Here is a 24266-nt window from a genome sequence, read left to right as displayed (position 1 = left end):
TTTGGGTCCCTTCCAACCCCTGACATCTTGTGATCCTGTGACTACCAATGTTGATGTTCTCTGTTACAGTAATGATGCAGTGCTGGACTTGCCTTAAATGTTGTCCATCAATTGGCATAATGAGGAGCAGCTCTGACCTGCTTGCCTTGTGCTTGAGCTGCTGCACTGCTTCATGTGAGCAGGGAATCACAAGAAGTGGGCTACTTTATTAACCTCTGGAGCAACTAAATGCAAAACCATGTCTGTTTTTTGGGGGGGCTTGTTTTGTTTCAGCATGGTTTATTTTCTGTTCTGCTGACCAGAAAGCAAAAGATGTGGAGGTCACTTTCAGCCCTAGGTCAAAAAACAGTTTTAAAGATGTAAGCCAAGCCAAAATCTGTCAATTTGATTCCATTTTGCAGTTTGGTTTTTTTTTAACCCAGTTCAGCATAGCCACTTACATTCTGCTCCTCTGTTCAAAGCTGCAATGCAGCATGACCAACTGCTCCCTCTCTCTTCCTTTCATTTTGCTCATTGCCAGAAATTCTGCTTCTGCAAGGGAGAGATGATGGTGAAAAGTTTGTATCTAAAGCTAGGTAAATAGTTTAGTGCCTGCATGGCCATTTTCATTCCCACCAAATGGGCCTTTGCTAGATTCAGTCACTTCTTGCTGGCCACGATGATACTTATAATCATAGAATCAGTCAGGGTTGGAAGGGATCACAAGGATCATCCATCTCCAACTGCCCTGCCATGCCCAGGGACACCCTACCCTAGAGCAGGCTGCCCACAGACCCATCCAGCCTGGACTTAAACACCTCCAGGGACAGAGCCTCAACCACCTCCCTGGGCAACCCATTCCAGCCTCTCACCACTCTCATGCTCAACAACTTCTTCCTCATGTCCAGTCTGAACCTACCCATCTCCGGCTTTATAGAATAGAATCATAGAATCAACCAGGTTTGAAGAGACCTCCAAGCTCAGCCAGTCCAACCTAGCACCCAGCCCCAGCCAGTCAACCAGACCATGGCACTAAGTGCCTCATCCAGGCTTTTCTTGAACACCTCCAGGGATGGTGACTCCTGCTCCATTCCCCCCAGTCCTGTCACTGCCTGAGAGCCTAAAAAGTCCCTCCCCAGCTTTTTTGTAGGTCCCCTTCAGATAGTGGAAGGCCACAAGAAGGTCACCTTGGAGCCTCCTCTTTTCTAGACTGAATAGCTCCAACTCTTTCAGTCTGTCCTCACAGCAGAGCTGCTGCAGCCCTCTGAGCATCCTCCTGGCCCTTCTCTGGACACACTCCAGCATCTCCACATCCTTCTTGTAATGAGGGCTCCAGAACTGGTTACAGTACTCCAGGTGGGCTCGCAGTGCTTCCTGCATTCAAGAAGTGCTTGGCCCACAAATGCAAAGAGAATGTCTGAGTTGGGAAGTGTTGGATTCTTCCAGGTGCACAAGAACAGCTGCCTGGTTGTGTTCATTGCTTGTCCTTGCACTCTTTGTGCATGCTCACATAAAACTAAGAGGAAAGGGTAAAGATTAGTATGACTGAAATAATGTCACAGGAAGGAAATCATTTGCCCAAAGAGAGAATTCAGTTGCCAGGGATTGGAAAGCAGTAGAGGTGCAATGTAGATACTAAGAAAAGTACTTCTAGACCTTCAGGCTATTTTCTTTTTCTACTCCCCCCAACAGTGAGTAAAAATTGCTGGTTCACTATTTCATATGTGGTATTCTAAGGACATTTACAGATCACTGGAATATTCTTTCAGATGCTGTAGAATTCCTGTTGTGAATCTATATTGCTGTTCAACATCTGAGCTTTTAACTGAGCCCAGACTCCCCAGCTGTTGCCTCCTTGCTGTTTCATTTAGTTCAGGTTACTTCCTGAATTTGGACCAAACAAGGAAGAGGAATCTGAGCGGGGGGGGGGGGGGTGTGTGGTTAGACCTGATTTTAACCTGTTTCTGTTTGTGTGTTCAGTGTTGTAGGTACCTATGGCTCAGGGCTGCTTCAGCTCTTGAGCCTAATCCAGAGGGACTTTGGCAGGCTGGAGGAGTGGGCAGAAGGCAACCTCGTGAAGTTCAACAAGACCAAGTGCAAGGTCCAGGCAAGGGAAGTTGTAGCCAGGTGGGGTTGGTCTCTTCTGCCAGGCAACCAGCAACAGAACGAGGGGACACAGTCTCAAGTTGTGCCAGGGGAGATCTGGGCTGGATGTTAGGAGGAAGTTGTTGGCAGAGAGAGTGATTGGCATTGGAATGGGCTGCCCAGGGAGGTGGTGGAGTCGCCATCCTTGGAGGTGTTCAAGAAAAGCCTGGATGAGGCTCTGGCCAGCCTGATCTACTGTGAGGTGTCCCTGCCCATGGCAGGAGGGTTGGAATTAGATGATCCTTCCTGACTGATTCTGTGATTCTAAGTCTATGTTGAACTGAATAGTGGTGATGGACCACAGGCTTTGCTGCATCTCTCCTCATCACTACCCTATCCCTTTAACTTCTGCTACTTTTGCATTCCAGCCAGAGACCAATTCAAGCTCTTCATATTTTTTAATTTACAGGAGGTCCAAAAATAACCACTATAAAAAACCCATCACATTTTCCCCCATAATATTAACTATAGAAAATCAACAAGATTAGGGTTTTCTCATGATATGAAATAACTTATTCTCTGCAGGTAAAGCAAATCACAAAATTAACCAGGTTGGAAAAGACCTTCATGATTGAGTCCAACCTAACACCTAATTAAGTAACCCATGGCACTAAGTGCCTCATTCAGCCTCCTCTTAAACACCTCCTGGGATGGTGACTCCACCACCTCCCTGGGCAGCCCATTCCAATGCCAATCCCTCTTGCTGGGAAGAACTACTTCCTAACATCCAGCCTAAACCTGCCCTGGCACAACTTGAGGCTGTCTCCTCCTGTTTTGTCACTGAGTGGCTGGCAGAAGAGTGGCATGGATGCTTTTCTGTGTATTAATATGCTTCAGAAGGGATGAAGTCTTGGATGCAAGATGGATTCCCATGGCAAAGACCATGTGAATAAGCAGCACTCAGTGCTGGCCACGCTGAGCTCTCTCATTTAGCCCAAGTCACTTAGTGGAAACCCCTAAGGCAAATTCTGTCTTTCAGAATACAATTTTCTTATCTCCACAGCTGTCTGTTCAGCTTTTTTGGCTCTTCATTCAAAACTCTGGGGCTGCCAGTCTGTTGTGTGAGGATCCCTGATGAGTTATGTGTTGTGTGTATACTCCCTAATTGTGCCAACCTGCGCAGATCCCTACCAACTTCAGCATCACTGATGCCACTCACAGCTATGCTGTTTTACTGTCAGGACAGCTGCTTGCACAATTTAACACGACAGGTAGACTATAAAAGCTTTTACTACTAGACTTGAGATCAAACTTGGAGAGTATTCAAGGAAATATCAATGTAAGGAAGGGCACAGTGGCATTCCAATAGCACAGTTGCACCTAATGTGTCCCTGTGGGAGAGGCAGCAGTGAGTTTGCTCACACAGAGTTCTGCAGTCAGGAAATGATAGTCAGAGCCAAAGTGTTTTTTTTTCCTGTGAGCTCTCAGAGGTGACTTAAGTGAGATTCAGGAGCAGCTGCTGTCTCCTTATTGCTTTCTCCAGTGAGGAATTGCATACAAAGCCATTCTTGGATCGAATCTGCTAATCCACAAATGAAACTTAGGGAAGGGGTTGGTGAGTCATTGGGTACCTGATCTGAAAGGCCAAGCATCACAGTCACAGGTTCATGCTCATTCTTTCCTGGTGTTTTGTCCTTCCATATGTCTTTCTTACTTGTTACTTGGCACAAGCCTTGTATGAAAGAGATAAGGCCAAAGGCAGCCACTTGCCACCCTCCTGTGTCCTTTATCATAGAATCAACCAGGTTGGAAGAGACCTCCAAGATCATCCAGTCCAACCTATCACACAGCTCTATCCAGTCAACCAGGCCATGGCACTAAATGCCCCATCCAGTCTTTTCTTGAACACCTCCAGGGACAGTGACTCCACCACCTCCCTGGGCAGCCCATTCCAATGCAAATCACCCTCTCTGCCAACAACTTCCTCCTAACATCCAGCCTAGACCTCCCCTGGCACAACTTGAGGCTCTACCCCCTCATTCTGTTGCTGGTTGCCTGGCAGAAGAGACCAACCAGTGATCTAATTTCTCTCATTAAACTATTCCAATTAGCCTCAAACCAGGACAGTGATTTCATCTTATTACTCTGAAAATGAAGCTGTTAGCCAGCAGCAGTCCTTGTAAGATTAGCAAGTGCTTCTAAGGTGGCTGCTAGCCATGATGTCCTTGCTGGTAGCTTCTGTCTCTCTCTAACAGGAGAGAGACACAATATAATATTGGGCCCATCAATGCTATCTGTGTGCTGTGCCTGTTGCTAGACTGGGAAGATACTTTTCTGCTCTAACCCTGAAAGGTTTCTGCCTTCCCAGCTTTACCTGTGCAGTGCTGTTTACTGCTCTGTCTCTGATCTTAGCAATTTCCAGGTGTTGTTGCTTTTTGATTCCTTGCTGATGAGTGCCAGGGAATGGTAGCTACTGTAAACTGCATTTGAAGCAATCAGATAGTGCTAAACAATACCCTGCTGCTGCTTGAAAGAGATGAAAACTGTGGTGGAAGCACAGGTCAAAGACCCTGTAAAGATATTTATGCAACGTTTGATTTGTTCCCTACCAGTTTAATAAAAAGAAACAACTTTATGGGTTCTTTTATGCCTTAAATATACATTAAAAGGCTCAAGTGTTAAAAATTGTGCTTGTTACACTGTTAAGATGTTGTCTGAATGTGCAAACATGCAGAAGATGTAAGGCCAGAAAAGCCAAAACTGCAGTTTCATGTACTGACACAGAGTCAGCATCCTAAGTTGGCCACCTGCTACTAGAGGACATTGTATGACTGAGTTTGTATTCTCAGCCATGAGAGAGAAAGCCTAAACACCACTTCTTCTTTATCCAAGGACTACATTCATTGCTAACAACATTTAGGCATTTAAACAAGCTTGTGTTGCCTTGTGAATAGTAATAGAGTGCACTTTTGGTTGGGAGGAAGGAACATAAATCACTAAGTGTCAGGCAGCTTAGGAACCAGTGTGTCCTCATGATTGTTTAATAGAGTACAAAGGGAATTGCCTTCCAGCTAGTGAAATCCTGTATCCAGTCCCACATCCAAGATGCTTCAGAAAGAAGAAGAGAATTGTTCTTTTATGAGCCTGGGCATAAAAATTTAAGTAGCAGCTGAGCTCTTTCTAAAGATGGGGGGGAAAGTGATTTCTTTTGATAGAGTCACTTCCCTTTAACTGTGTACTTTGTGTTGTTCACACAGGCAGCATCTGCTACCTTCTACATCTGTTTTTTTTCAGTGAGTCTGAAATGATTTTAACTGATTTCAGCAATTTTAAGTAGTTTGGTGGGTTCTTTTCTCTCTATTCCATTCTCTTTCAGTATATTTGAACACTGCTCTTGGAAGCTGTTTGGAACACAAGTTGGGGAATTACAGAATCAACCAGGTTGGAAGAGACCTCCAAGACCATCCAGGCCAACCTATCCCCCAGCCCTATCCAATCAACCAGACCATGGCACTAAGTGCCTCATCCAGGCTTTTCTTGAACACTTCCAGGGATGGTGACTCCACCACCTCCCTGGGCAGCCCATTCCAGTGCCAATCACTCTCTGTGAAGAACTTCCTCCTAACATCCAGCCTAGACCTCCCCTGGCACAACTTGAGACTGTGTCCCCTTGTTCTATTGCTGGTTGCCTGGCAGCAGAGACCAACCCCACCTGGCTACAGCCTCCCTTCAGGTAGTTGTAGACAGCAATGAGGTCTGCTCTGAGCCTCCTCTTCTGCAGGCTGCACACCCTCAGCTCCCTCAGCCTCTCCTCACAGGGCTGTGCTCCAGGCCCCTCCCCAGCCTTGCTGCCCTTCTCTGGACACCTTCCAGCACCTCAACATCTCTCTTGAATTGAGAGGCCCAGAACTGGACACAGGACTCAAGGTGTTGTCTGAGCAGTGCTGAGTACAGAGGCAGAATAACCTCCCTTGTCCTGCTGGCCACACTGCTCCTGATCCAGGAAGAAAGAGCAATCAGATTTAATACGTAGTGGGGCCAGAACCTGTGCTGTTAAACAAAGTAGTAATTATGGTGATTATTAATGTCACCAATAGATCTGTCAAAATGAATCTTACTTCAGAAAAGTGCAGAGGTAGGGAATATATGTGCTAGAAGGTGTCCAGGGAAAGGGCCACAGGGATGATCAGAGGGCTGGAGCACCTCTGCTATGAGGAGAGGCTGCAGGAGTTGGGACTTCAGTCAGAAGAGGAGAAGGCTCCAAGGCGACCTTATTGTGGCTTTCCAGTATCTGAAGGGGGCTACAGGAGAGCTGGGGAGGGACTTTTTAGGCTGTCAGGTAGTGATAGGACTTGGGGGAATGGAACAAAGCTAGAAATAAGTAGGTTCAGATTGGATGTTAGGAACAAGTTCTTCAGCATGAGGGTGATGAGACCCTAGAGGGGGTTGCCCAGGGAGGTGGTGGAAGTCTCATCCATGGTCATGTTTAAGGCCAGGCTGGATGTGGCTCTGGCCAGCCTGATCTAGTGTGAGCTGTCCCTGCCCATGGCAGGGAGATTGGAACTGGATGATCTTTGTGGTTCCCTCCAACCCTGGCTGACTCCATGATTCCATCATTCTCTCAATATATCTTCACTAGAAAGGCAGCTCTCAGTTGGAATCAGGTAGTATTTATGTTACTTACTGTGCTTAGAGCTCCTTCAGTCTTGTGACTTAGCCTGTTTCCAGTGCATGGTTTCTGAGAACTGTGGATTTTGATGTTTAATTCCTCTGATTTAAGAAGCAATATCTTAACCTTGGTTTCAAGGAGACTGGAAACAAGAAGACCCTCAAACCATTAGCTCTGTTGGCATATCCTCCTGATGTCAAGTGGCTTAATGTCAACTTAATTCAAGCTCTGGTCTAGTGTGACATGCTTTCCAAAAGCACACTGGTGTGCTGGTTTGCTGTCACCACCTCAAAGCATGAGTGTCTGTGTCTTGTTTGCTTTTTGCAGTCAATAGAAATGCTTCAAGGCCTTGATGTGTCAAATAACATAGCTCTGCTGCAAGGCATTCCTTGGTGTGTCCATCAGTGCCAGGGCTTTGAGAACTGGGCCAGCAGGTAGCTGAAGGAGTGTGGCAGATTTCAGTAAAGCATTTGGCACTGTCTCCCACAGCATCCTTCTGGCTAAGCTGGGGCAGTGTGCTCTGGGTGATCAGGGAGTGAGGTGGATTTGGAACTGATTGAAGGAAAGAAGCCAGAGAGTTGTGGTCAATGGGATGGAGTCTAGTTGGAGGACTGTGACTAGTGGGGTCCCACAGGGGTCACTACTGGGACCAGTTCTGGTCAATATATTCATCAATGAGCTGGCTGAGGGCACAGAGGGCACTGTCAGCAAGTTTGCTGATGGCACCAAACTGGGTGGAGTGGTTGCCACACCAGAGGCTGTGCTGCTGTTCAGCCAGACCTGGGCAGGCTGAGGGTTGGACAGAAGGAACTTGAATGAAATTCACCAAGGGAAATTTTAGAGTCTGGCACCTGGGAAAGAACAACCCCAGGGAGCAGGACAGATTGGGGACTGAGCTGTTGGAAGGCAGCGAAGGGGAAAAGGATCTGGGGGTCCTGGTGGATGGGAGGGTGACCATGAGCCAGCAGTGTGCTCTGGTGGCCAGGAGGGCCAATGTCATTCTGGGATGGATTAGAAGGGCTGTGGTTAGTTGGTCAAGAGAGGTTCTCCTGCTCCTCTACTCTGCCTTGTTGAGGCTGCATCTGGAGCACCGTGTCCAGTTCTGGGCGCCGAGTTCAAGAGGGACATAGAACTGCTTGAGAGAGTCCAGCACAGAGCCACAAAGATGCTGAAGGGAATGGAACATCTCTGTTATGAGGAGAGCCTGAGGGAGCTGGGGCTGTGCTGCTTGGAGAAGAGGAGACTGAGAGATGACCTCAGCAGTGGTTATCAAGACGTGCAGGATGTGGCCCAGGAGGCTGGAGCCAGGCTCTGCTGGGTGATGCCCAATGCCAGGACAAGGGGCACTGGCTGGAAGCTGAGGCATAGGAAGTTCCGTGGAAACATGAGGAGGAATTTTTTCCCTGTGAGTGTGACAGAGCACTGGAACAGGCTGCCCAGGGGGGTTGTGGGGTCTCCCTCTCTGGAGATAGTCAAAACCCACTTGGATGCATTCCTGTGTGATCTGCTCTGGATGATCCTGTTCTGGCAGGGGAGTTGGACTGGATGAGCTTTGGAGGTCCCTTCCAGCCCCTGACATTCTGTGATTCTGTGTGGTTCTGTGAAAAGCTGTGACTGGCTGAAAGATGTCATTGGTCATTGCAGTGCTAATGGCTTCTTTAACTTCTGGTATGCTCACACATGCAAGTGCTTGTCTGTTTATGTTTAGGTGTCAGGGATGAAGTGCATCCTGGCCATGAATCCTGGATATATCTTCATAGCACTTGTTAAATCCTGGACATTGTAGCTGTGAGCTGTGTTCAGCTCTCTCAGGTGACAGGTTTTGGATGTCATATCCAGGCCTGTGACTCCAGTTGGCATACATAAGGTTTGATGTTGCTCTGGGTTACAAATTGCTTTGAGCTTTTTCTACTTACAAAGTCAATTGTTGTAGCTCTTCCTTGTATAAAACCTGGGTTTGAAGAAGTTTAAAGCTCTTAGCTACAGTAAAAAAGATTTTGGGCCACTACACCTCTGGCTCTGTTGGCTTATTAGGTGAGACCAATCTGCAGAAAAGTCTCTGTGTCTTCTGTCAGCAGTCTTGGTAATCTAGCCCTGAAATGAGTAATGGAGAGGAAGAACTTCTCAGGCAGTCTGGTGGACCTGATGGAAAGGAAGAACTTCTCAGGCAGTCTGGTGGACCTGATGGAAAGGAAGAACTTCTCAGGCAGTCTGGTGGACCTGATGGAAAGGAAGAACTTCTCAGGCAGTCTGGTGGACCTGATGGAAAGGAAGAACTTCTCAGGCAGTCTGGTGGACCTGATGGAAAGGAAGAACTTCTCAGGCAGTCTGGTGGACCTGATGGAAAGGAAGAACTTCCCAGGCAGTCTGGTGGACCTGATGGAAAGGAAGAACTTCCCAGGCAGTCTGGACCTGATGGAAAGGAAGAACTTTCAAGGCAGTCTGGACCTGTATGAAAGGAAGAACTTTCGAGGCAGTCTGGTGGACCTGATCTAAAGGAAGAACCTCCCAGGCAGTCTGGTGGACCTGATGGAAAGGAAGAACCTCCCAGTCAGTCTGGTGGACCTGATGGAAAGGAAGAACCTTCAAGGCAGTCTGGTGGACCTGATGGAAAGGAAGAACTTCCCAGGCAGTCTGGTGGACCTGATGGAAAGGGAGAACCTTCAGGGCAGTCTGGTGGACTTGAGGGAAAGGAATAACTTCCCAGGCAGTCTGGTGGACATGATGGAAAGGAAGAAATTCCCAGGCAGTCTGGTGGACCCAATCTAAAGGAAGAACTTGAAGGACTCAAGTGGCAAAAAAGAGTACAGTTTAAATGAGGAGAGACAATTTATGTAACCCTAAAAGGCTTTTAAAACCTCTTCCTAGAGTCAAGGATCACAACTGCTGCTTGCTTCCAGTGCTGGGCAACAGATACCTGCAGAAAGAGTTGACTCCCCATGCATCAAAATAACCCTAACATTTCATTTTGATGCTTTTCATGTCAAAAGAACATAATTGCTGAACTGTGAGGGTTGATTTTGTTTGCTGGCTTGGCTGTGGGCTTGTTTTCTTCTTGTTTGTTTTTGGAAGTGCTGTGAAAGACATGAGAATGAAAATAGAAGTCAGGTTTTGGTGAGTGATGCGTTGTGGTACAGCAGGATTCTTCTGAAGCTTGACAGCTGAGTCAAAATAGTAGCAGTCTGGAAAAAAGGAGGGGAGGAGAAGTGTTTCTGTGAACCTATCCTGTTGTAGAAGTCTGGTTTGGGGATATTGTCTTCAGTGACCTGCTCTTTCAATCAGAAGGAGTTGTCTGGGCTGCTTCTTTCTCCTTGCTCTGTCCTTCAGTGCTACAGGTAGGGACAGAGCGGCTGGAGAGCAGCCAGGCAGAGAGGGACCAGGGGCGACTGATCGACAGCAGCTGAACGTGAGCCAAGTGTGCCCAGGTGGCCAAGAAGGCCAATGGCATCCTGGCCTGGATCAGGAACAGTGTGGCCAGCAGGACCTCCTGCCCCTGTGCTCAGCACTGGTTAGGTCACACCTTGAGTCCTATGTCCAGTTCTGGGCCTCTCAATTTAAGAAAGATGTTGAAGTGTCCAGAGAAGGGCAGCAAGGCTGGTGAGGGGCTGGAGCACAGCCCTGTGAGGAGAGGCTAAGGGAGCTGGGGGTGTGCAGCCTGGAGAAGAGGAGGCTCAGGGCAGACCTCATTGCTGTCTACAACTACCTGAAGGGAGGCTGTAGCCAGGTGGGGTTGGGCTCTTCTGCCAGGCACCCAGGGGGAGAACAAGAGGTCACAGCCTCAAACTGTGCCAGGGCAGGCTTAGGCTGGATGTTAGGAGGAAGTTGTTGGCAGAGAGAGTGATTGGCATTGGAATGTGCTGCCCAGGGAGGTGGTGGAGTCACCATCCCTGGAGGTGTTTAAGAGGAGGCTGGATGAGGCACTTAGTGCCATGGGTCAGTTGATTAGAAGGTGCTGGGTGATAGGCTGGGCTTGATGATCTCAAAGGTCTTTTCCAGCCTGGTTAATCCTGTGTTTCTGTACCATACAGCTGCCATGTAAAGCCTGGCTGGTGACATTTGGAAGGCAGATTTTGGGGTCAGTCTCTGGTGTATCATTTCTTCAGCTGCTACATGAACTTCCCAATCTCACAGTGTTCTTTGCACACTTCTCCCACACAAAAAAAAACCCAACCCCAAACCCCAGGCATCATAAATGAAGTGACAATTTATTCTCTCTAGTGAAGTGAGGAAGCAGAGACTTTAAAATAGCATTTTCCTAGATTTATATTGGTAAAGGTTGTAATAAAGATGCTAATAAAAAGCAATGAGGAAGGCCTGCAGTGCTTTCTGAGGGTAATTAGTGCATGCTATACCAGATAATTAACTCTGGGGGAAGGTTTTACATCAACAGGACTCTTCTGGGGACATCATTTCAAACTGGGGAGGGGGGAAAAAGGTAATATTACTAATAGTAACTCTCTCTTTGATGATTGTTTTCAGCTTCACAGAGTTTTTGGATCCATTCCAGCGAGTTATCCAGCCAGAAGAGATCTGGCTGTATAAGAATCCTTTGGTGCAATCAGACAACATACCCACACGTCTGATGTTTGTAAGTACTGGAGGTTGGGCATGTGATGGCTGTGAACTAACTACACTTTTCATCTGATTAACTGTAGGAAGTCTTTCAGCAGGTTAGGGTATGGCCAGTAGGTCAGAGAGGTGATTCTCTCCCTCTGCGCTGCTCAAAGGAGACCCTACCTGGAGCACTGTGTCCAGTTCACAGGCTCACAGGATGCCAGGGGTTGGAAGGGACCCAAAGAGATCGAGTCCAACCCCCCTGCCACAGCAGGACCATACAATCTAGCTCAGGTCACACAGCAACACATCCAGACAGGCCTTGAAAGGCTGCAGAGGAGACTCCATAACCTCTCTGGACAGCCTGTGCCAATGCTCTGGGACCTTGACAGGAAAGAAGTTCCCTCTTGTGTTGAGGTGAAGCCTCCTGTGCTGCAACTTCCATCCATTGCTCCTTGTCCTGTCCCAGGGAGGAAGTGAGCAGGGCCTGTCCCCCCTGTTTTGCCTCTTGTTCTGGAGCCACTATTGCAAGAAAGATCTGGGTGTGCTGGAACGTGCCCAGAGATGGCCATGAGGATGAGCAGAGGGCTGGAGCTGCTCTGCTATGAGGAGAGACTGAGGGAGTTGGGGCTGTTCAGTCTGGAGAGGAGAAGACTCCAGGATAACCTTCTTGTGGCCTTCCAGTATCTTAAAGGGACTACAAGAGAGCTGGGGAGGGACTTGTTAGGCTGTCAGGGAGTTATAGGACTGGGGGGAATGGAACAAAGTTAGAAATGGGTAAATTCATACTGGAGGTTAGGAAGATGTTCTTCCCCATAAGGGTGGTGAGGGCCTGGAAGGGATTGCCCAGAGAGGTGGTGGAAGCCTCCTCCCTGGAGGTGTTTAAGGCCAGGCTGGATGTGGCTCTGGGCAAGCTGATCCAGTGTGAGGTGTCCCTGCCCATGGCAAGGGGTGTTGGACTTAGATGATCCTTGTGGTCCCTTCCAGCCCTGACAATTCTCTGATCTCTGATTGCACTGACAGTTGTTTCCCAAAGCAGTACAAGGTTAGAGCTCCTGGGGAGTTTGTAAAAGGCTTCCTTAGCAGGTGATTGAATTTATGAGTGTTGGCTTAAGATTTAAGCTAATGCTCACTTAGGTGGATCCTGGAGAAATGATTAGAGAAGCTTTCTGGATTAGCTGTTTGGGTGACCTGACTGAACCCTGCCATGCTCTTACTGTGTTAAATGCTTAACTCTGAAATCAGATTTGGCTTAGGCACTGAGATATTTGCCTCCAAATGCTTGCATTTTTTTTTCTTCTGGAGTTCTTTTCTCCCCTCATAAGAAGGGCCCACAAGAACACTGGGGAGGGACTTTTTAGGCTGTCAGGTAGTGATAGGACTGGGGGGAATGGAACAAAGCTGGAAATGGGTAAATTCAGATTGGATGTTAGCAAGAAGTTCTTCAGTATGAATCAGAATCAGCCAGGTTGGAAGAGACAACCAAGCTCATCCAGTCCAACCTATCCCCCAGCCCTGTCCCCAGTCAACTAGACCATGGCACTAAGTGCCTCAGCCAGGCTTTTCTTGAACACTTCCAGGGACAGCAACTCCACCACCTCCCTGGGCAGCCCATTCCAATGCCAATCACTCTCTTTGTGAAGAACTTCCTCCTAATATCAAGCTTATGAGGATGGTGAGAGCCTGGACTGGGTTGCCTGGGGCAGTGATGGAAGCCTCCTCCCTGGAGGTGTTTAATGCCAGGCTGTATGTGGCTCTGGGCAACCTCATCTAGTGTGAGATGTCCCTGCCCATGGCAGGGGTGTTGGAACTGGATGATCCTTGTGGTGCTTTCCAACCCTGACTGATTCTCTGATTCTAAAACCTTTGTTTTGACTTCTGCCAACAATATGTCACAAAGCTGCTCTGCTGTCACCATGCCTCTGGCTCTCCAGCACGGACTTGGCTGTCAGATTTGGATGGTTTGTCTGGTTCTACAAAAATCCTGGATTGGATAACCTTCTCTGGCAGTTGTACTGAGCTACTTATCTAAGAATGCAGTGAGGCAGTCCACTACAGAAAGGCTAAGCAGTTGGAGGTATAGTTCAGGCTACTAAAACAAATAGGTCAGGCTTTGTGCAGGTCAGGCTGCAGAGGCTTGGCAGCCAAAGGGGAGATTTTGCTTTTTCAGGGATGGGAGTGTCAGATAAGGTCAAACCCTTCCATCAAATCATCTTTTTCCTGTGTCTTCAGTAGAGCCTGAATTTTTACTTTTCAGATTAAGGCCTGAATTCAGGATAAATGCAAATCACCTCTTGTTGTCTGCCTCCAAAAGTGTTTTAAGGGCTCAGGGCTTCAATTATGGAAGCTTTATTAATTAAGGAACAGCTTAGAATCACAGTATCATCAGGGTTGGAAGAGACCTCACAGATCATCAAGTCCAACCCTTTACCACAGAGCTCAAGGCTAGACCATGGCACCAAGTGCCACGTCCAATCCTGCCTTGAACAGCTCCAGGGACGGCGACTCCACCACCTCCCCGGGCAGCCCATTCCAGTGTCCAATCACTCTCTCAATCATAGAACCAGTCAGGGTTGGAAGGGACCACAAGGATCATCCAGTTCCAGCCCCCCTGACATGGGCAGGGACACCCTACCCTAGAGCAGCCTGCCCACAGCCTCAGCCAGCCTGGCCTTAAACACCTCCAGCTATGGGCATCAACCACCTCCCTGGGCAACCCATTCCAGCCTCTCACCACTCTCATGCTCAACAACTTCCTCCTCACATCCAGCCTGAACCTACCCATTTCCAGCTTTGCTCCATTTCCCCCAGTCCTACCACTACCTGAAAGCCTAAAAAGTCCTTCCCCAGCTTTTTTTGTAGGCTCTCTTCAGATACTGAAAGGCCACAAGAAGGTCACCTTGGTGTCTGTCCTCATAGCAGAGGTGCTCCAGCCCTGTGAGCATCCTAATTTAAAGGTACTTCTTGATTATATCTCAGGCTTTTGGAGTTCTGCTTTTAATATTGCATTGAGAAAGCTTATTCAAGACTTTTTCAGCCTGAATGTGTGAAAATGCCTTTTTTTTGTTTGTTTTCCTGAACTAGAAGACAGCTCTTTAACCCCCAAAACCCCCAAGCATTGATCTGTTGTGCTAGGAAAGAGTCAAGAGTTTAAGTCTGCCGTTTTAGCTTACACTGAGCATTTCCTGAGTAGGTGGTTTCTCTGAGCTATGCTTGTAACTGGAGAGTTCAAGACCCAACAGTGAGTCATTGTACAGGGATTTGCTGTGGTGATGAAGCTATTTTTGAAGCCAGTTGGGATTATCAGTACTGGGTTCAGTCCTGTTTAATATCTTCATTAGTCATCTGGATGCGGGGGTTGAGTCCACCATTGGTAGGTTTGCTTGCAACAGCAAGTTGGGAGCGAGTGTGGATGTGTTAGAGGGCAGGAGGGCTCTGCAGAGGGACCTGGCAGGCTGCACAGATGGGCACAGTCCAATGCCATGAGTTTGAACGAGTCCAAGTGCCAGGTTCTGCACATGGGCCACAACAACCTCATGCAATGCTACAGGCTGGGGACAGAGTGTCTGGAGAGCAGCCAGGCACAGAGGGACCAGGGGATGCTGATCGACATCAGCTGAACATGAGCCAGCAGTGTGCCCAGGTGGCCAAGAGAGCCAATGGCATCCTGGCCTGGATCAAGAACAGTGTGGCCAGTAGGACAAGGGAGGTTCTTCTGCCCCTGTGCTCAGCACTGCTTAGGCCACACCTTGAGTCCTGTGTCCAGTTCTGGGCCCCTCAATTCAAGAGAGATGTTGAGGTGCTGGAAGGTGTCCAGAGAAGGGCAGCAAGGCTGGTGAGGGGCCTGGAGCACAGCCCTGTGAGGAGAGGATGAGGGAGCTGCAACCTGGAGAAGAGGAGGCTCAGGGATGACCTCTTTGCTGTCTACAGCTACCTGAAGAGAGGTTGTAGCCAGGTGAGGTTGGTCTCTTGTGCCAGGCACCCAGGGACAGAACAGAAGGACCCAGTCTCAAGCTGTGCCAGGGCAGGTTCAGGCTGGATGTTAGGAAGAAGCTGTTGGCAGAGAGAGTGATTAGCATTGGAATGGGCTGCACAGGGAGGTGGTGGAGTCCCCATCCCTGGAAGTGTTTGAAAGGAAGCTGGATGAGGCACTTAATGCCATGGGTTAGTTAATTAGAAGGTGTTAGGTGATAGGATGGACTCTATGATCTTGAAGGTCTTTTCCAACCTGGTTAATTCTGTGGGTCTGTGATTCTGTAATTACTTATTCACCCTCTGCTCTCTAGGCAGTTGTGACAAGAAGAGCCTAGGCTGCAAGGCTCAGGCTACCAGTGTAAGATGAACTTTGTTCACAGGTTTAAGTGCAAGGCTCAAGCTAGCAATTAGTTTGGACTTAACTGCCAGATCTAATATTGCAGGTGTGGGTGGGCACAATGGTAGGATGAAAAATTTCAACTGAAAAGAAAGAATGCACTCCAACAGCTGAAGCATGATCACATTGTGTGATTCTGTGCTCCACAACCTCCCTGGAGGTCTTCAAGACCAGGTTGGATGAGGCCTTGAGCAGCCTGTTCTAGTGGGAGATGTCCCTGCCTATGGCGGAGTTTGGAACTGGGTGAGCTTTGAGGTCACTTCCAACCTAAACCATTCTATGAGTTGCCTGCCTGCACTTGCTGTTAGTGAAACTTGCTCAAACTATGAGCCAGACAGGCCACACAGAACAGTTCTGGGCTAGGAAATGAGCACATTTCTCTGCTAATGGCTTCCCACAGAGCCACCTTTGGTCTGCTTGATTCCAGGTGGACCTCCCAGCCAGCCCTGTGTTAGCAGTGTTTGTGCAGTCTGTGTTCTCCCTCTGGCTCACACCACTGCCATGGCAGTAATGCAGTGGAAAGCTTCTGCTCTTAAGAAATGGGGAGAATTGCTAAATTCTTCTTATTTCTTTAATTACAAAGAAGAAAAATCATAGAATCATAGAATCAACCAGGTTGGAAGAGACCTCCAAGATCATCGAGTCCAACCTATCACCCAGCCCTATCCAATCAACTAGGCCATGGCACTGAGTGCCTCATCCAGGCTTTTCTTGAACACCCCCAAGCCTGGTATTGATGCCAAGCTTTCACTTTGTAAAGAATTTCTCCTTACTAATTTTTCTCCTGTGATACTGAAAGTGCTTTACCAGAAAGCAATCTCTAAGTCTTTTTGAACTGTTGGGTTGTTTTACATGCTGAGAAATAGGAACAGGAGAGAAGTGTTGTGAATACTTCAAACCTGGATGTAAATCAGGCATATCTGATTGCTGCACGAGTAGCAAACAGGACTGGAAAGACCACAGACTTGTTCAGTCTCTCTGCCAGTGGATATTGCTTGTCTTGGGAAGTGCTGGAGTGGGTGCAGAGAAGGGCAGTGAGGCTGGGGAGAGGTCTGGAGAAGCATGACTGACCTTTGAGGAGCAGCTGAGGGAGCTGGTGTTGTTTAGTCTAGAGAAGAGGAGGCTGAGAGGGGACCTTATTGCCCTCTACAGCTACCTAAAAGGAGGTCGTAGTGAGGCTGGAGCTGGTCTCTTCTCCCAAATTACTGATCATAGGACAGGAGGAAATGGCCTTAAGTTGCATCAAGGGAGGTTTAGGTTGGATGTTGGAAGGAAGTTCTTTACTGAGCAGGTGGTCAGGCACTGGCACAGGCTGCCCAGGGAGATGGTGGAGTCGCTGTCCCTGGAGGTGTTTAAAAGGAGAGTGGATGTGGCACTCAAGGGCAACAAAGCTGGTGAGGGGCCTGGAACACAAACCCTGTGAGGAGAGGCTGAGGGAGCTGGGGGTGTGCAGCCTAGAGAAGAGGAGGAGGCTCAGAGGTGACCTCATTGCTGTCTACAACTACCTGAAGTGACATTGTAGCCAGGTGAGGGGTGGCCTCTTCTGCCAGGCAACCAGCAATAGAACAAGGGGACACAGTCTCAAGTTGTGCCAGGGGAGGTCTAGGCTGGATGTTAGGAGGAAGTTGTTGTCAGAGAGAGTGATTGGCATTGGAATGGGCTGCCCAGGGAGGTGGTGGAGGCACCGTCCCTGGGGGTCTTCAAGAAAAGACTGGCTGAGGCACTTAGTGCCATGGTCTAGTTGACTGGCTAGGGCTGGGTGATAGGTTGGACTGGATGATCTTGGAGGTCTCTTCCATCGTGGTTGATTCTGTGATTCTATGATTCAAGGCTATGGTCTATTGATTAAGGATTCTGGGATGAAGGTTGGACTGGATGATCCTGGTGGTCCTTTCCAACCATAATGATTCGCAGTGCTTAGATGTTGTGCTGAAGGATTTGGTTTAGTCGAGGACTTGTCAGTGTGAAACTAATGATTGGACTGGAAGGTCTTTTCCCATCTAAGAAATTCTGTGATTCTGTTAGCTCCACTTGAATGCATGGAAGTATGTGGGAGTCCCTGTAAATTCAGCATGTCTGTGGCTTGCCAGAATGACCAATGAATGAGGGAGATTCTGTCCACTTTGCAAAAGCAAGGCAACGTTGCAGTATTTCACTGCTGGAACAGGAAATGTTGCTGAGATGCATCTGAGGAGAGCATTGCTCGTTAGGCTGTTACCAAATCTGTTGTGGCTATGAGCCATGCAGAGTCTTTTGCTCCAAAACAGAGAAACAGGACTCTTTAGCAAGCCAAACTTTATTTCACAGACTCATAGAATGGCCTTGGCTGGAACAGACCTCAGAGATCATCTAATCCAACCTCTCTGCTATGGACAGGGATGCCTCTCAACGAGCCCAGGTTACTCAAGGCTCCATCCAACTTAACCATGAACATCTCCAGGGAGGGGGCATCCACAGCCATTCTGGACAATTCTTGCCACCCTTGTAGTGAAGGATTTCTTCCTGAGACCCAGTCTAACCCTATTCTCCTTCAGTTTCAATCCATTTCTTCTTGTCCTATAGGTGGATGCCTGTAAAAAGTCTCTCTGCAGTCCTCCTGTGGCTTCCCTTCAGGTATTGGAAGGCAGCTCCCTCTAGATTCTTCTCTTCTCCAGGCTGAACAATCCCAGTTCTCTTAGCCTGTCCTCATAGTAGAGGTGTTCTAGCCCCTGGACCTCCTTTCTGGCCTCCTCTGGATCTATGTCCCTCTTGTGGTGGGGATACCAGAACTGGATGCAGTATTTGAAGTGAGGTCTCACAGGAGCAGAATAAAGGGGAAGAATCACCTCTCTCGCCCTGCTTGCCAGACTCCTCCTGAAGCATCTCAGAATATGTTTTGCTTTCTAGGCTGCATGAGCACACTGCCAGCTCATGTTGAGCTTCTCAAATATTAATGCCTCCAAGAGGAGGGCAACAAAGCTGGGGAAGGGCCTGGAGAATAAATCTGATGAGGAGCGGCTGAGGGAGCTGGAGATGGTGAGTGTGAGGAAGAGGAGGCTGAGGGGAGACCTCATTGCTGTCTGCAGCTACCTGAAGGGACATTGTGGAGAGGCTGCTGCTGGGCTCTTCTCACAGGTAACTGGAGACAGAACGAGGGGGAATGGCCTCAAGCTGAGGCTGGGGAGGTTTAGATTGGAGATTAGGGAAAGAGAGTGGTCAGGGTGTGGAATGAGCTGCCCAGGGAGGTGCTGGAGTCACCCACCCTGGATGTGTTTGGATGAGGTGCTTAGGGCTATGGTTTAAGGTGAATCTTGTAGAGCAGGGATCTAGGTTGGACTTGGTGATGCTGAGGGGCCTTGCCAGCCTGGATGTTTCTGTGATACTGTGAAGTCCTTCTCTTCAGGGCTATTTTCAACCCACTCTGTACCCAGTTCCTTCGATGCCTGGGGTTGGGCTGGCCCAGGTGTAGGACCTTGCACTTGGCCTTTTCTCCAGCCTGCCAAGGTCCCTTTGGGTGGCATCCAAGCTCTCAAGTGTGTCTGCTGGCCAACAAAGAACAGCTTCCACTTGCTGCTTTTGTGTAAGGAGCAGCAGTGCTCTGCAGACAGGAATAGATCTTCATCTCTCTCAGAGCTCCCTGTGCCTGTGAAATGGGAGGGAATCTGCAGGTTTCCCAGATTTCTGAAGATTGATTGTGAAGTGCTTTGGAACAAGCTGCCACTTGAATTATGTCTTCTGCTGATATTTGCTGCAGCTCCTGCTCGTTCCAGAGATTTCTGACTCCATTAAAACACCACCCTAAGGTTGTCAGCCTGGCTGTATTTTTGCCTGTTCAACAATAGACTGCAGATAACTTTCTGTTTTCTTTCCTGGTGGTAGTCTTTACTTTTTTAGAATGAAACCAATAATTCCAGGGGCTTTGCTTTAACTCTTTCAGTTTCTTTTGTATGACTTTGTATCTATGAAGGCAGAAATTAAATTGTTCTTGAGGACAACTGGAAGTGAACGTTTCTGGAGCAGTAACGTGGCATTGGCATCTTAATGTTTGTGAACATGTGCAGGGTGAGTGCCAGGAGGCTGGAGCCAGGCTCTGCTGGGTGATGCCCAATGACAGGACAAGGGGCAATGGGTGCAAGTTGAGGCAGAGGAGGTTCCATGGAAATCTGAGGAGGAATTTTTTCCCCTATGAGGGTGACAGAGCACTGGAACAGGCTGCCCAGGGGGGTTTTGGAGTCTCCCTCTCTGGAGATATTCCAAACCCTCAAGTATTCATTCCTGGGTGATCTGCTCTAGGTGATCCTGCTTTGGCAGGGGGGTTGGACTGGATGAGTTTTGGAGATGCCTTCCAGCCCCTGACATTCTGTGAATCTGTGATCCTAACTTGAGTCTCACACACACTGTAGCAGAAGAAAGTTTTAAGTGGAAGTGGTGAACCTTCTTGCACAAATTTGCTGTCTACAACTACCTGAAGGGAGGCTGTAGCCAGGTGGGGTTGGTCTCTTCTGCCAGGCAACCAGCAACAGAACAAGCAGGCACAGTCTCCTGTTATGCCAGGGGAGGTCTAGGCTGGATGTTAGGAGGAAGTTGTTGTCAGAGAGAGTGATTGCCATTGGAATGGTCTGCCCAGGGAGGTGGTGGAGTCCCTATTCCTGGAGATACTCAAGAAAAGCCTGGTTGAGGCACTTAATGCCATGATCTAGTTGACTGGGGACAGGGCTGGGTGCTAGGTTGGACTGGATGATCTTGGAGATCTCTTCCAACCTGGTTGAATCTATGATACAGACACTAAGTAGGATGCTTTTTGGATAAGTGGCACACTTACAGCAAGTCAACTACCAGAGTCCATCACTATGGTGATGCTGTTTGTGGAAATCAAGTGTCTGCACTGACCACTTCAAGTTCCTTGTGGGAGGACTTGCTTTCCTACAGTGCTGGCAACAAAAGAGCATGGTTCTGCTGAACCAACAAGGAGGCTTGTAGATGTCTAGGTGTTGTTTTTCTTTTGAACACAGCATAGAGTCATGGAATGGTCTGAGTTGGAAGGGACCTCCAAAGGTCATCCAGTCCAACTGCTTCTGCAGTTAGCAGGAACATCCTCAACTAGATCACGGAATCATAGAACCGGTCAGGGTTGGAAGGGACCACAAGGATCATCGAGTTCAAACCCCCCTGGCTTTCTTGTGGCCCCATTAAGATACTGAAAAGGTCACAATGAGGTCACCTTGGAGCCTTCTCCTCTCCAGACTGAACAATCCCAACTCCCCCAGTCTCGCCTTAACTAGATCAGGCTGCCCAGAGCCCTGTCAAGCCTCACAGTTCATTCCACATCCAAACACTTGTAAGTGAAAGAACCCTAAAGACAAGATTTTGGTGCATTAAAGAGTGAAAGATACAACCAAGAAGTAAAGAGCACTTTCATGTGTCAAGAAGTCAGTGCTGGATACCCTTTTGTTGAGTAGGATCTCACTGGGGTTGGAACTGGATGATGTTTGAAGTCCCTTCCAACCTAAACCATTCTAAGATTCACTGAGGGCACAGCCTGGGTGGGCTGCCCTCTGCAGCAATGCCTGGTGTGGAAGTGATGTCCCAGGTCTGTATGGATTAGTGTATGAATGCTGAGGACCTTTTAGACTGTTTCCTTTTCATTTATGAAGCTGGCATTTTAAATGCAGCTCCAGGCAATTACAAATCAATTACAGCCCACAGTTACATTACACTTTTAATGCATTCATTGCCCTCTGCTTGGGGAGACAAATCATCCCTCAAAGTCAGGAGTCTGACAAAGATCACTCAGCCTTCCAGTTTAAATGGAGCTAATTATTAATCTGTTGGACTGAAGAGGAATTGCTGCTCTCACACAAGCTATTTCTTATCTCCTGCAGGCAATTTCGTTCCTCACGCCACTGGCAGTCATTTTTGTGGTGAAAATCATCCGTCGGACAGACAAGACTGAAATTAAAGAGGCTTTCTTAGGTAATGTATGCCCTGCTTCAAGATGGAAACCATCTGAGAGCTATCAGAGATTGCTTCTCGTTGAGGAAAACCTGTCTCCACTGCAGCCCATTAGTGTTCAGTGCAGTCAAGAGTCCCAAGCCACCTCTGCAAGCCTTCTGGGTTGATGTGTGTGTCTGACTGTACAGATTCTCTGCCTTCATTGTAGAATCTAGCTGGCAAGGGCTAGAATTTGATCAGCAAAGACAAGACCATCTGAGGGATTGTTCAGATGTGTATTTTTCTGTCACAGCCACTCTGTTTTTTACCTCTTATACTTGCAGCTATTCTATATTAAGGGTTGGACTGGAAAGTGCTGCAAGAATCGGCTGCTTAGCGTAGAGAATTTCTCCTCTCATTCTTTTCCCTCACCTTCTCCTGGAGTTTATTGGCCCCCACTGCAAAGTCCTTGCTCATGGCTCACCTTTTCTGATCAGAAGTTGATGTCTCAGCTTAAACTGCCACTAGAGTTAGATGTGCACTTAATCCTGGACTGTGAACCGCTCCCTTGTTGGTGTGTCCTAATTACAGTTGTAGGCAGCAGCTTTGAGCAGAGGAGCAAGTGGGCAATGGGGATGGCAAGTCTTAAACTGTTCCAGCTGACTCTGACTGGGCCTATCTTTGCAAATCTTTTACTCACATATACCCAGATCCTTTTCACATAGATACTGCCAGAGACCAAAACTGATAAAAGCACTTTCACTGCTAGAAGATGCTTCGAAGCACTAAGAATTGCAAATGGGTTTTGTTGGCACTGTGTTTGAAGTGTGCCTCATTCAGAACTTGTGCTTTGCTGACTAATTTACACTTTAAGTTATTGGCCATTAGACTGTAAGGCCATGCTGATAGTCAGCCTTGCCTTAGCTAAATGGGATGTAAATGGCACTGTGCATCTGCTTTTAAGACTGAGTTCCCATAGCTTGTTCTTTCCCCAGTTGCTCTAACACAAGTGTGAAAAGATTCTAATTCTGTTTTGGCTGCTGCCAGTCATTTGTAGTAGGTTCTGAAATGCTTTATGATGATATTTTACTGACACATCTATTCAGCAGAAATAACTGGTTGGGTAAAATGCATACATCCACAGTTCTGAGTTTCCCTTTCTGTCATTTAGGATGGAAAGGAGCTTTGGATTAGTTTCTCCATCACTGGCACTCCTCAAGACAAAGATGTCTCAGAAAGCAGACATCTCTACATCTCCCATGTTTTTTGGGAGGACAGTGTAGTGCTGTGCCATTGCTTCAGATGCATTTGACTTGGTGGACCTTTTCAGCTCACCATAAATAAATGAGAGAAAGCTGAGAGGAAAAAGAGAGAGGATGGAATTGAGTGGTCCCTGAGAACAAAGGTGTTGAAAGTGGAAGACATTTTAGTGTCTCAGGATTGACTTGTTCTTTGATTTTTTTTGCTGGCAGCTGTTGCTGTAGTCTGAGGAAAACCTTTGGTTTTGCCTTGGTGGAGGACCTCCTTAGTTGTGCTTTTTTGACTTAAAACAGATTCCATCACACACACATTGTTATGATCTCTTACAGCCTCAAGCAAAGATATTATGGGGACAAGATGAGTGCTGCCAAAACGCAGCAGTCCAATGAGACAACAGCTTATGTGGTATCAAAATCAAAAGTTATATTACTCTAAGTGTTCTGCTGCAACTCAGAGATTTGCCTGATAGCTGTCTTGGTCTGGTGGGAAATAAAATTCAGTGGCTCTTGTGTTATAACAGGGAGCTATGACTGCAGCACTAAATCACTTCCAGATTATAAGGAGTGTGTGAGTAAGTGCCACTGAAATCAAGGCAGAGATCTGTGCAGGCTTTAGATGAGGTTCTGCAGAAATCTGGGGCCCCAGAGTGCAAGTCCAGATGAAAAAGATGTTTCAGTCATGCCTAGTATGACAGTTCCTGTTTATTACACTTACTTTAATCCTGGGACCAACTGTAAGGGGAAAATGTCAACATTTTTAGGCCAAACATCCACAGCTTTTGAGAGAAAAGAAAAACAAACCCCAAACCAAAACCCCATCCAGTTTTAATTTTAGCCAAAAGGCAATTCTTTAGCCTGAAAGGAGGCTGTTTAGTTGCATCATACATGTATGTGTATCTATATCAATATATCTCATACATCTATAACCCCACACAGACATGCTTGTATGCAGGAATCCTTCTTGACCCAAAGAGTGTAAGATTGAAACCTAATAAATTACAAATCTGGTAAACACAGTCCTGGATTCTCTAATAATTATTTCTACCTGATGATTTATGCCTGTGCAAATGGCATGGCAGGCAAGCTGGCTTTGCATAAAGAAATGAGATTTCTCAGGAGTAAAAGCAGAACAAAATGAGTCTTGTGGTCATTATGATGCTCTGGGTTCTGCCCTTAGTCTGGTTAATAGGAAAAACAGCAGGCTGCAAAAAGGGTTCAGCTGCCAGTCCAGGTACAGCTTTCAGTCTGTAAATCAAATGCTGTAACACTGAGATTTATAGCTTGGTATTTAGGTTGTCATTATTCTGTCTGTTCATTTTGTTTTGTAGCTGTTTCCTTGGCTCTAGCTCTGAATGGTGTCTGCACAAATACAATTAAGTTAATAGTGGGAAGGTAAGTTTTGTCCTGTTGTAAACAATGGCTTTAAGTGTTGAGAGAA

The 24266-nt window shown here is 47.5% G+C and overlaps 1 protein-coding gene across 2 annotated transcripts in view; it reads left to right on the top strand.

Moving 5' to 3' along the window:
* Positions 1–24266, top strand: part of PLPP4 (phospholipid phosphatase 4) — a 228540-nt gene that overhangs the window by 168076 nt on the left and 36198 nt on the right. For both annotated transcript variants that reach the window (XM_064144257.1, XM_064144256.1), the window contains exons 2-4: positions 11213–11321; positions 21521–21611; positions 24157–24220. In XM_064144257.1, coding sequence (XP_064000327.1) covers positions 11316–11321; positions 21521–21611; positions 24157–24220 — 161 coding nt within the window. In that variant the 5' untranslated portion in view covers positions 11213–11315. The remainder of the gene's footprint in view (positions 1–11212; positions 11322–21520; positions 21612–24156; positions 24221–24266) is intronic.

This window comes from Pogoniulus pusillus, chromosome 6, assembly GCF_015220805.1.
Source record: "Pogoniulus pusillus isolate bPogPus1 chromosome 6, bPogPus1.pri, whole genome shotgun sequence".
NCBI classification, from domain to species: domain Eukaryota; kingdom Metazoa; phylum Chordata; class Aves; order Piciformes; family Lybiidae; genus Pogoniulus; species Pogoniulus pusillus.
Note: the sequence above shows the minus strand (reverse complement) of the source record. Positions and strands in the feature narration are given on the sequence as shown.